Here is an 11,857-nt window from a genome sequence, read left to right as displayed (position 1 = left end):
TACCGAGAGTTCTTTTTTTGTCAAAAACTAATAAATTACTAACAAACAAAAAAGAGAAAGGAAGGAAGAATGTCCACATACTTTTTAATAGCAGAAGGCCAGAAATTGTTTTAGAACTTTGAGTTAAATTATTTAGAACTTTTTATTAGTAAATAAAGTTTTTTACAATATAATCAAGGTAATATATTATAAACACTTATTATGTACTCCCTCCGTTTCACAAAGAATGACCTCATTTCCTTTTTAATCAGTTTAAAAAATAATGACCTCTTTCTTTTTTTGGTAACATTTTAATTTTAGTTTTTCACGTGATATGTTTAAGGCCACAAGATTAAAGGGCAATTTTATACATTTGACATAACTTTAATTTAGGACCACAGATTCAAAAGTTTTCTTTATTTTCTTAAATTTTGTGCCAAGTCAAACTAGATCATTTTTTGTGAAACGGAGAGAGTATATTATTAAGTTGAACTAATTCTTGTTAATATAAATATTATATTACTATATTATATGCTTTGTCTATTAAAATTTAGTACTATAAACAACAAATATGAAATAGGCAACAAACTTTTTATTAACGCTTTGAGCTACTAATTTTAGTGAGTCAGTTAGTTGTCAACGTTAAAGATTTAGGTAAAGGTAATAAATTAATATGATGTTAAAATCTTGATCCCCAAAGTTGAAAAAAAAATGTTATGTTGATATAATATTGAAATTTCAATAACAAATTTTGATTTTCAACGAGAATAAGATCGAAAAGAAAATAAATTTATGATAAAATTATTTGTGGGCCGAATCACTACAAAATGAGAAGTGGGTTGGGTAAGAGTATCAAATCCATTTCGGTGAGTATTGTTCATAATTAAAGTATTATTGTGCTCATATTTTCCAGTATATCAAACAGACTACTTACTCATCATGTGGTCCAAATAAGAGGTTAGGTCAGAACTTCTTCTTGACCTTAAAAAAAATCAAAGAGAATCGTTATAAAATTTCATCCATAACTCTAAAAAATTGCAAATTTACATATAATCACTATAGTGAAATTGTAAGAACAAACAATCAGCAATTTTCAACCAGATTTAGATTTATGATATCTAAAAAGAAAAGTTAGATTATTATTTAGGTGTATACAAATCTTTATACTATTGTTTATTATTGTATATCAAGTTTTCTAAACAATTTTGTAAATAATAATAATATATATGAAGATTTGTATATTATTGTATTTCGAACCCATATAATTATTTTTTGGATTGTGTTTTGCACTAAACATTTGCAATATAAATTTTGAGCTATACTGTTACAACGTAAATTAAGAAATTCTACTCTTATAAATTTTTCCCAAAAGAAAAATAATATATCTACTTATATAGTTATATACACTATAAAAAGAGAAGTATTGAAAGTTTTTAAAACACCTACACTTGACGCAAATTGTTAATTTCATTCTCGAACTATTGATAGTTTTTAAAACACCCCTATACTTGACTAACTAAACTTATATACACCTCCGATCTACCACATGACATAACAAGTGGCATCAAACTTTTGTAGGAGCATGAAACTCTTAATAAAAAGTTGAGACAAGTGTTGAAAACACCTCTAAATTTGACGAGAATTTATGTGTGTATTTCACTCATATTGCAAGATCAAGAGTGTATTTAAGTTTAGTTACTCAAGATCTTGAGATATTTTTAAGACTGTCAAAAATTCGAGATGAAACTAATAATTTACCATTAATTTAAAGACGTTCTCAATATTTCTCAGTTCTCTCTATTTACTGTACATGATAATATCAAAAAGAAAAAAAAAAAGTTAAATTGAGTAAAAGAAAATATAGAATGACACAAATGCCACTGATTCATGTTCACACGCCCACTCCGACAAAATTGCTAACTCTCCCGTAGATCTATCATACGCTCCTCCATTATTCACTCTCTGTCTCTTCGATTCNTCTAAACAAGTGTTGAAAACACCTCTAAACTTGACGAAAATTTATGAGTGTATTTCACTCATATTACAAGATTAAGAGTGTATTTAAGTTCAGTTACTCAAGATAAAGATATATTTTTAAGACTGTCAAAAATTCGAGATGAAACTAATAATTTACTGTTAATTTAAAGACGTCTCAATACTTGTCAGTTCTCTCTATTTACTATACATGATAATATCAAAAAAAAAAAAAAAAAAAGTTAAATTGAGTAAAAGAAAATATAGAATGACACAAATGCCACTGATTCATGTTCACACGCCCACTCCGACAAAATTGCTAACTCTCCCGTAGATCTATCATACGCTCCTCCATTATTCACTCTCTGTCTCTTCGATTCTTAGAATCTCTTAAACCTCCCGAATCCCTGTTTCCTTTTTTTCCCCAGTTCAATCCTCTGTAATAATTCTCCTATTTAATAAAGGAGATTCGGTACTCCTACTCCTATTGTATAATATAAGTTACCTTTTCCTAAGAATTGGAACAGTAATTTGCCCTTTTTTTGTGAACCCTAAAGTTCCTGATCTAGGGTTTTTGAGTGTGTACAATAATGGCGAGCTCATACTCTACTCCAATCGGTCCCACTCAGGTTTTAAATTCATCGTTTTTCTGATTATATGCAGTTTAATTTTTGAGTTCCTTTTTGATTGATCTTAAATGGGTATTGTTTGTTACGTGTATTTTTGCAGGTGGGTTCCTACTTTGTTCAGCAATACTACCAGGTTCTTCAGCAGCAACCGGATTATGTTCATCAGTTTTACACTGATGCCAGCTCTATTGTTCGAGTTGATGGTGATTCAACCGAACATGCTTCTGCCCTTGTGGTTAGATTTTCCTCTAGAAATTTTGGAGTTTGGATTATGTTTCCAGATATGATCTAATGTAGTTATCTATGACAAAATTGAAACAGATAAAAGTAAATACCTACAGGCTATGTATTGGTTGAGTAATTGGATTATGAAGATACTAATATTTTAGGAAAACACTTGTTGTTGTGCTTTGTCCGTTTGTTAAATTCTGAGACCATATATCAATAAATGTTGATCACTGAAAAAAATCAATCAACTAAGCATCAATTCCAAACTAGTTAGGATTGATTATATGGATTCTCTAACAGCACTTAAAGGGAAGGCTGATGGAGGAAACGGTAGTGCTGCTGAGAAGGAGAGAACTTTCATAGATTGATAATTTTTTATGTCGAAAGCCAGGGGGGCTATGGAAAGCCCTCACTTTATTGATGGGACATTTTTATCCCTTTTCTCTCATCCTTCATCGGTTCTGGTTCAGGAAAACGTCAATGCACAGATCTTATTTGAATTATTGTTTGAGGTCATATCATTCCACCGGCACGACCTGTAAATTATTTGTCTTCATAAGGCAAGTTACGAACTTTTGGAAGCTAGTGACTCTAGAAAGCCTTCACTTTATTGATGGGACATTTTTATCCCTTTTCTCTCATCCTTCATCAGTTCTGGTTCAGGAAAGCGTCAATGCACAAATCTTATTTGAATTATTGTTTGAGGTCATATCATTCCACCGGCACGACCTGTAAATAATTTGTCTTCGTAAGGTAAGTTACGACCTTTTGGAAGCTAGTGACTCTATAAAACTCAAAGCAAATACGGCTAATATGCGTAATCTTGTTTCCGGTTGTCTCTGCATTTGCCTGATTTCTCATTTGTCAATCAATAGATTCTCTACTCTATATAATTATTGATAACTCTTAACTGCACACAAAGCGTAGTGAAGAACGAAATGCATTGTGTAATTGCCAATGATGAAATGATGTACTTCATCTGTAATACCGCCTTGATGTCTAGATCTTGCGTGCTTGACGGCTTTTGTGTTTAAGTTAATGCCTTTTTCAATCATTCAATGGTTGGCTACCAATGATAAACCCTGTAGAATGTAGGTTCCTCCATCTTCCCTGAGAGAAACAAGAAGAAAAGCGAATGAGAGATCCTAAATTTCAGCATCAATTAAATGAAGTGTTTAAACATTTAGATCTTATCTGATAGTCTTACCTTTTATCATAGGTGGCTGCAAATGTGTGAACCATTTTCATTGAATACCTCTAGAGAGTGCCACCATCTTACGTATTATTCATTATTGACATTGTGATATTGTCTAAATCAATCAATCAACTACACCCGATCCTGCACTAGTTGGCATCAGCTATCTGAAGCCTCTCTCCGTGACTCTATGGGAGTTCTCTTTTCAATACAAAATAATTTGTCTGTTAGGGCAAATTAGGGGTTCTCTAGATCCGTTCATTGACACACTCTAACTGGCATAACTGTGATTGAATAATAACTTAATAACCTACAGTTCTCCTAATCGATATAGGACTGTCTAGAAACTTTTTTAACACCATTCCTCTGCCTCAGAAGCTGGAATGTAACTGACAGGTGGATCTCCTGTTTTTTTTCCTAAGAATGATTGTAGATATTTTTACAGAGTTGTACTGTTCATCATCTGTTTGGTTGAACCCTTCAAGGATCCGACACAACAAGCCTAATGGGCTGCACTAGAATTATACATATTTCCTATTAGATTCTTGCTTACTAGAATCGTGAATCTGATTCTCTGATTTGACAGAGAGCTGCTGTCCTATCTAATTTTATTGTTGAAAGTACCTAATTGTTGCTTATGAGTATTACTCTGTTCAGTTTCTAGTTAACCTTGTTTCCTTGTTTGGAAAGATGCAACTTGTGTTTTTCTTGTTGTGTCTTATCATGTGTCTGTATTCACTGCAGCAAATCCATACTCTAATCATGTCAATGAGTTTCTCTGGAATTAAGATCAAGACGATAAATTCTCTTAAATCTTGGAATGGTGCTGTTCTTGTTGTGGCCTCTGGTTCTGTCAAGCTGAAGGATATCAATGGGTGGAGGAACTTTGTGCAAACATTCTTACTTGCACCTCAGGAGAAGGGTTACTTTGTTCTGAATGATGTCTTTCATTTTGTTAATGAGGAGCGGAGTGAACTAGTTCAAGCACCAGTAGGTTCACAGAACAATCTTGATGCTCTGCCAACTTCCTCTAATCTTCTTGCAGAGCCACCAGGTATTGTTACATCTGGTGTGTATAGAATGTTAAACATGCAAGACTTTTCAGTGACCTTAGTTTCCTATGTGCTCCTTTTTCTTTCCCTCTCCTGTACGAAGGGTGTGGTAGGGGAGAACTGCTTGTCCTCTGCTGGTTTAGTGTGCACAACTTTCTCTCTCAGATATCTTGCAAGCTTTCTCAAAAGCATATTTGATACATGACGATTTAAGTGTATGACTCATCTCATTGTAACTATTTTAGCAGTCCATGACTATGCCTTAGAGGTGGAGGCGACTGAATATGTAAATTCAGTTAATATACAAGGAAATGATGCTGTTGAAGAGTACAGTTATCCAGAGCATGATCACGAGAACCTGTATGAGGCTGAGGCTGAGGCTGAGGTTGAGTATGAGTATGAGTATGAATCTGAGTATGAGCATGATGAGGCAGATCCTGAGGCTGATGTTCCTGAGGAGACTCATTTGGGGGAAGAAACTGCTCAAGTAAGGTCATTTGAAGAAGAGACTTCTTTTCCAAGTAATGTGGTTGAGGTCGTGCCAGAGCCTGAGCCAGCTGCAGAAGAACCTGTTGGAGAGCCTTCAAAGCTTAGTTATGCTTCTATTGTAAGTACATCCATATTCTGTGCACCTTATGACTTGATGCACATTCGTTCCGTTATGCATGAGTAGTAGATCTTGTCATGGTCATTTAACCCTACTAGATAAGTGTATCAATATTAGATCTTATGGCTTTAATACATTAGTTTGAACAACAACCTGTGGTCTCAGGTTCAAATTTGTGTTAGCCTAGGTACCTGGTACATGTTGCTGGTGGGAGGTGACATGCATCCGTGGTATTAGTTGAGGTGTGCACAAGCTGGATGACACAACGGCTATCCAAAAAAAATACATTAGTTTGAACAGCAATGTGTATTATATGCCCTCTGGATCAGTTTGAAGTATTGGTGCGTATATTGGGCACGCATCTTTAGATGAAAACCTTTTGCATAGACAACAGATGCAGAAAAGTAGATTCATCCACGTGTAGATTATACTTGGTGAAAGAAAAATGTAGTAGTAAAGACTAAAGAGTATTATTAGTAGAAGTATTTTGTTCAAACTTTTTCAATTGGGTTTTGATTTTTGGCCCTTGTCAGTTGCTAGAATTTAACTGTAGGCCTCGTATATGTAGGGTGTTTCCAATGGTCTTCTGTTCTTGATTTTTATTCATTAAGTGCTTGATCGGACATGGCTTTACTTGATTCTTTCTTCCTGAACATTGTAGTTAATTGATTGATATGTATGGATAAGCGCCCGCCCCCCCTAATCCCAAGAAAAGAGAGAATTTTGAAAAATAAAAAAGGAACTCTGACTCTTCTTATTCAAAAACAAAAAGGAACTGACTCTATCCTCTCCTTCCACAAAACAACAATATACCCAGTGAAAATAATAAACTGACAGACTGTAAAAAAAAGAAACAGTTTCATTAACAAAACAAGTGAGATCACATGTCTTGTCCCATCGTCTTTTGTTCACTTGGGAAATGCTGCAATGTTGTCCGATTTTGGTTTATGATTTGGAAAATAACTCGTTGCAATTGATAGTTAAGAGCTCCAAAAGGACCTGCACCGTCAGTCCGTATCCAGCCATCTTACACCAAGAGTGCACCACCCATCTCGGAGTGGCAACCTCCTGTTGAGCAGTCAATCTCCATGCCCCCAGCTGCGCCAGAAGCCGGCCTTGACCTGGCAGATGAAGGATTTTCTCAAGAAGGTAATACAAGTACACTGCATATTAGGACATCATTATTCTTAATAATTGCAACATCTGTGTTCCATCAGTGATAGAATGTACTTTAGCCGTCTTAGCATTTTGCTTGATTTTGACTTTCCCAGGGGAATCAAAGTCTGTCTATGTGAGGAATTTGCCATCTACTGTATCTTCTCTCGATATTTTGCAAGAGTTTAAGAACTATGGGAAGATCAAGCAAGATGGAGTATTCTTAAGAAACCGCAAGGCTAGTATACTTGATGATCTCATCTTGTGCCTTGTTGTGTATGCATGCTAATGTTGGATTTCAATGGATTAACAGGATGTTGGCATTTGCTATGCCTTTGTTGAGTTTGAAGAAGTCCAAGGTGTCCAAAATGCAATCAAGGTTTGAACCTCACTAAATTTAAAACTATAATTGGTCAAATTGTTTTTTAAAACTCCCTTTGTCCCATTTTGTGTGGCACCCTTTTACTTGGCACGGTATTTTAGAAAAAAAGGGAAGACTTTTGAAACTTATGGTGTAAAACAATCCTTAGATATTTGTGTGGCTATAAATCATTTCATTAATGCTAAAAGGGGAATTTAGAAGTTATTTTATTTCTAATTATAGTAACGTGACATTCTTTTTGGGACGGACTAAAGAGGAAAGGGTGCCACATAAAATGGGATAGGAGGAGTAAGCAATTTGGTCAAGTTAATAAATTGCTTGGGTATGACTTATGTAGTTTTACCTTATCCCTTGACGTGACTCTTCATAATTAATCGCTTTATCATTTATGTTGGCTTTTTGTTTAAGCATAAAATTACAGCATTTATACAATTGAAATGTTTTAGGTCATCTGTTAATTTCTATAATGTTCTTGTTTTTCATACATATGGATCTTGTTGTGAGCCATTAGTAGATGTGGCAAATCATGTGGGAGATTTTCACTTGAGACATATTGAAGCTGAAGTTTGTTGTCCCAAGTTATTAACATCTTCATCTCATTGCATTTGACATGATTACTATCTGAAGAATCAAAGACACTCTTCTTTGCCTCGAACTGCCTTTTGTTATTTGTGAATCGATATATTTGTTCAAGATTATTGCCATAAGTTCACATTCAGGGGTTGTCTTCATATGTCATGTGAACCCTCTTTATGTCTAGTAAATCATACAATTTGTTTTCTACTTGCATAGGCATCACCAATACAGTTGGCTGGAAGGCAAGTCTACATTGAGGAAAGGAGACCAACCAGCAGTAGCGTTTCTCGTGGAGGAAGTATGTGCCTAAAAACTGATTCCAATTTAAACGTCTTGATCTTATTCTTATGTTGGTATCATCTGTGTTTTTCAAGTCCTTTTGATCTTATTAATGACTATTGTTCTTGAATATTTTGACATATTTCTTTGCCATGACACTTAACCTTCATTTGTTAGTCCATTTTTTCTGAAGTGAGCCTGGGTAGGAAATATTCCTCGCTTGATTTTACTTTTGGATTGGGAGGCCACTTATTGAATTCTAAAAAAGATTGTTCAGTTTTCATTGAGTGGGAAGCATGTGAAGCATAGAATCTCATTTGCTTGACGTAAGTGCATCTATGTCAAGAGGCACCACGAGTGTGGCTTAGTAGTCAGTGAAGTGGGTGCAAACCTTGGAGAGCATGGATCGAATTCCAGCATAGACAGAAAACACTAGGTGATTTATTCTCATCTGCCTAAGCGTCAGTAGGTAGAGTTACTTTGCACTTGTGTTGAGCAGCTGATGGGATGTAGCAGGTAACTTGTTCGGACACTATTATAAAAAATAGTATATGTGCTAAGAGGGAAAACAAGGGTGTTATCGTATGGGGCATATGAGGTGAATGTCTGAAATATTTGGAAGACCCAGAAACCTAGCACTGAAGGATGGACATAATGGAGTAGAATTGGTGATGGAATATTGTGGATAATGTGTTTCAAGAAAGAAGATTGCTTGGTGACGAGTCAAATAGGATATACAGAGGTGGTCTCCATTGAATATCTTGATTAAGCCTCCAAAAATAACACAATTCTGTAAGCTTCTTCAAGTTGAAATACACTCGCTTACTCTCTTGGATGGTGGGAGAAAAACAATGCACTGAAGGGACAATTAGGATAGGAATTAAACAGAAAGGACCAAAAAATTGGCACGTGCTATAACTTTTGGATTCACTAGTGGTATTGTCCTTGGCCAAAGTCCAGTATGGGATATGGTGTATTTGGCTTGCACCAACCTTAGTAATCACATGCCTTGGCTCTTTTTGTGTCCATGCCCCTGTGCTCAGCTAAGTTGCAGGATACGTATGTGGGATTCGGTCAACCCACATCGAATACTTTGACCAAAGTCCGTGGAGAAATTTGGGGGGTGGGGGGGAATGAGATTTTGATTTCTCAAAATAAAAGATAAAATAGATATATGACATGGAAAATGGCATACCTTCAATATTATAGTCCTTTTGTCTCCTTTTTAGTTTTTCCTCTTGGTCAATATTCGTTGTTTCACCATTCAGGCCAAACAGAGAGAAACTAAGAATTGAAAACTTTCTTTTTCTTTTTGAGGGGAAGAACGAGAGAGCTTGAAAGAAGAAGTTGGGGTCTTGGGAAAGACGACCCAGACAACCTTTCAAAAATTTAAAAATATATTTATAGGTCTGTTTTATAATTTTGAATTTTTTAGCTGAATCCTAACAATTTGATTTTGCCGAAACGGGTTGTATTCGCACCCGTCGGGTATCCACATCTATGTCCCACCCATCAACTTAGGTGCTCGGTATGAATTTTTTTCGTATGGTATATTATAGGGTGCACATCTTTTTCTTTCTCATGATTGGTCAATTTGTTGACGGAAAATCGCCCTTCTGCATGTCTTTGTTGCTTCATGCGAAATTCTATTGTATGAGTACAGATAGCTGATAAAGGAGGTACTAACATAATTCTATCATTCGGTTGGAAAATTGTGTAGTGTCTGTTGCCATTTGTTTTTGCTTTATTAGACCTACTTTTCGCTAACAGTCTTCTCTGAATGCCTTGATCAGGATCGGGAAGGGGAAGAGGCAGAGGAGGTCGTCCAGCCGGGCGACCTTTTGGCAGGGGAAGCAATCCTGATGATAGAGTGAAGAGTAATGGCTACCGTGGTATATGATGATACTAGAGTATCAAAGGCCAAACTCGCAAACTAAGTTGTGATTCTGCAGATGAGGATCAATAAGAAGCATGGTTACTAGATAGCTTTTATATTTTTGATGGTATTGTCTTCTTATGGAAGGGATTATATTGTTGCTGGTTCTCTTTCCCCCACCCCCCGAGTGTTTTGAGAGAGATTTTCCCCATCTTTCTCCTGTAGTTAAAGGTGTGTTAGTATTCTGCTTTTACTTCCTTTTGGCCTGCAATTCTAGAGGCAGTACTTGTAACTTTGGAGAGTGATGCCAAGGGTGAGAATATAGTGATGTTTTGCACTCACCTTCTTAAAATCTTTTTGATCTGTCTGACCTCTATGCAGTGCGATCAACAGCATCAACCTCAGCAACCCCAAGGCCTCGGGTGAGATACATCTCTCCTCTACCCTTTGCCATTTTTAACACTAGCTCAACTCCTATATCACACTGTTATTGTGCATAAAAGCACAGGCTGCTTTATCATCAATGTAATCCTTGCCTCGTCTTCTTCTTCCTCATTGTTGTCTTCACTTCGTAGGGCATTGAGCTATCAAATGACATTTGTCCTAGTCAAGCGCCTGGACAATTATAGAGCTTACAGACTGAGGGAGATAAGAGAGGATTAGAACCAAGTGAAATGCTGAGAGAAGAAATAATGATAGCATAAGTTGAGTAAGTGAGAATTAGACACTTTAATGACACGTTAAGGGAAGTGGAGTAGATTGGCGTTAACATGAATTTATTGGAAAGACGAATTCTCGAAGACACCCGAATGTGTGGGTTAACAGTCAATAAAGCGAGTGAAAATCATGAGAGATCCGGGTTTACTGTTAAGCAAGGTTTTGTAGAACGGAAAAATTTGAATCAAAAGTAGGAAAAGAAAGATGCGCTTGTGTGGAAGAATTAAGTTTGATGTAGATTGGAATTGGGAACATATATTATAGATTTATGGAGGTGAATTAATTGGGAAACTAAAATATGTAAAGCCAAATTTGCAACAACTTGTTCTTTGGATCTCATTATTATAAATTTTGATGGATATACGAATTTCCATTTGACAGTTTTGGACTTCTGGTTGTATCTAGATCTTGCTGGTCCTGCTTCCTTGCCATGGTGTACCTTTTGTTCTTTTTCCTTTTGGTCCTCCATCAGCTGTTTGGTATTTGGAGTTTTGGACTTCTGGTTGTATCTAGATCTTGCTGGTCCTGCTTCCTTGCCATGGTGTACCTTTTGTTCTTTTTTCTTTTGGTCCTCCATCAGCTGTTTGGTATTTGGGGTTTGACTAATCTAAATTTGTATCAAGAAGTTTCACTTTGGGGTTTAAACGGCTTTCCACCAAAGATGGTTTGGTTCCATGCTCGGAGCTCGAACTCGAAACTTTCGGAGTGCCACCACAATTTTTGGTGATGAGGTGCACTTATTTATTAGCGCGCGCACTCTCTCTCTATTTTATCCTACGGCCAGTATGAACTAAACTTTTCAGTTTTTATGGCCTTTGGAGTTTTCTTCGAGAGCAAGGGAATAATAGATCATTTGCCATTTCAAAGAATAAAAACATTTTAAATATTTTTTCAACGCTTGACTATAAATAAAATTTAATTAATATTAACAAATGAAGAACTTTTATCATCTTCAAATGTTTTTTTCCTAACTTCATTAAGATATTGTCCATACGCGTCTAAATTTGACTTACTGGTGCCTCCATTATAGTTGAAAGATAGTATAATTCTTCAACTACATTTGTTATTTGTACCATACATAAATTCAACTGGTCATCCTCTCTTTACTTAGTTGTGAAGGCAAATAGGTATGAGAAAATCTTGAACGAGTTTCTGTTGTGGGAAAAGAAAAAAAAAGTTAAAACAAAGAGTCACCAATTTAAAGGGGG

General features: G+C 35.8%; 1 protein-coding gene across 2 annotated transcripts; it reads left to right on the top strand.

Annotated features, from left to right (window-relative positions):
* The first annotated feature begins 2,256 nt into the window (after positions 1 to 2,256).
* Positions 2,257 to 10,288, top strand: LOC125874301 (nuclear transport factor 2). 2 transcript variants are annotated; one of them, XM_049555163.1, is made up of 9 exons: positions 2,257 to 2,582; positions 2,683 to 2,817; positions 4,750 to 5,059; positions 5,306 to 5,664; positions 6,645 to 6,813; positions 6,936 to 7,057; positions 7,133 to 7,198; positions 7,994 to 8,075; positions 9,850 to 10,288. In XM_049555163.1, the coding sequence occupies exons 1-9, from the start codon at positions 2,544 to 2,546 to the stop codon at positions 9,954 to 9,956; spliced, it is 1,389 nt and encodes a 462-aa protein (XP_049411120.1). In that variant the 5' UTR covers positions 2,257 to 2,543; the 3' UTR covers positions 9,957 to 10,288. The 2 variants fall into 2 exon arrangements, with proteins under 2 accessions (XP_049411120.1, XP_049411119.1); XM_049555162.1 differs by having other exon boundaries at positions 5,303 to 5,664.
* The last annotated feature ends 1,569 nt before the right edge of the window (positions 10,289 to 11,857 follow it).

This window comes from Solanum stenotomum, chromosome 8 (genome assembly GCF_019186545.1).
Source record: "Solanum stenotomum isolate F172 chromosome 8, ASM1918654v1, whole genome shotgun sequence".
Classification (NCBI taxonomy): Eukaryota; Viridiplantae; Streptophyta; class Magnoliopsida; order Solanales; family Solanaceae; genus Solanum; species Solanum stenotomum.
The sequence above is the reverse complement of the archived record's forward strand: the minus strand, read 5'-3'. Positions and strand labels throughout refer to the sequence as shown.

What these genes read in the sequence shown, in the direction of transcription:
- LOC125874301 (XM_049555162.1), top strand. Translation starts at nt 2,544, where the DNA reads ATGGCGAGCTCATACTCTACTCCAATCGGTCCCACTCAG. An exon ending in GTGTCCAAAATGCAATCAAG is followed by an intron (nt 7,199 to 7,993) that starts GTTTGAACCTCA and finishes CTACTTGCATAG; the next exon opens with GCATCACCAATACAGTTGGC. An exon ending in TAGCGTTTCTCGTGGAGGAA is followed by an intron (nt 8,076 to 9,849) that starts GTATGTGCCTAA and finishes TGCCTTGATCAG; the next exon opens with GATCGGGAAGGGGAAGAGGC.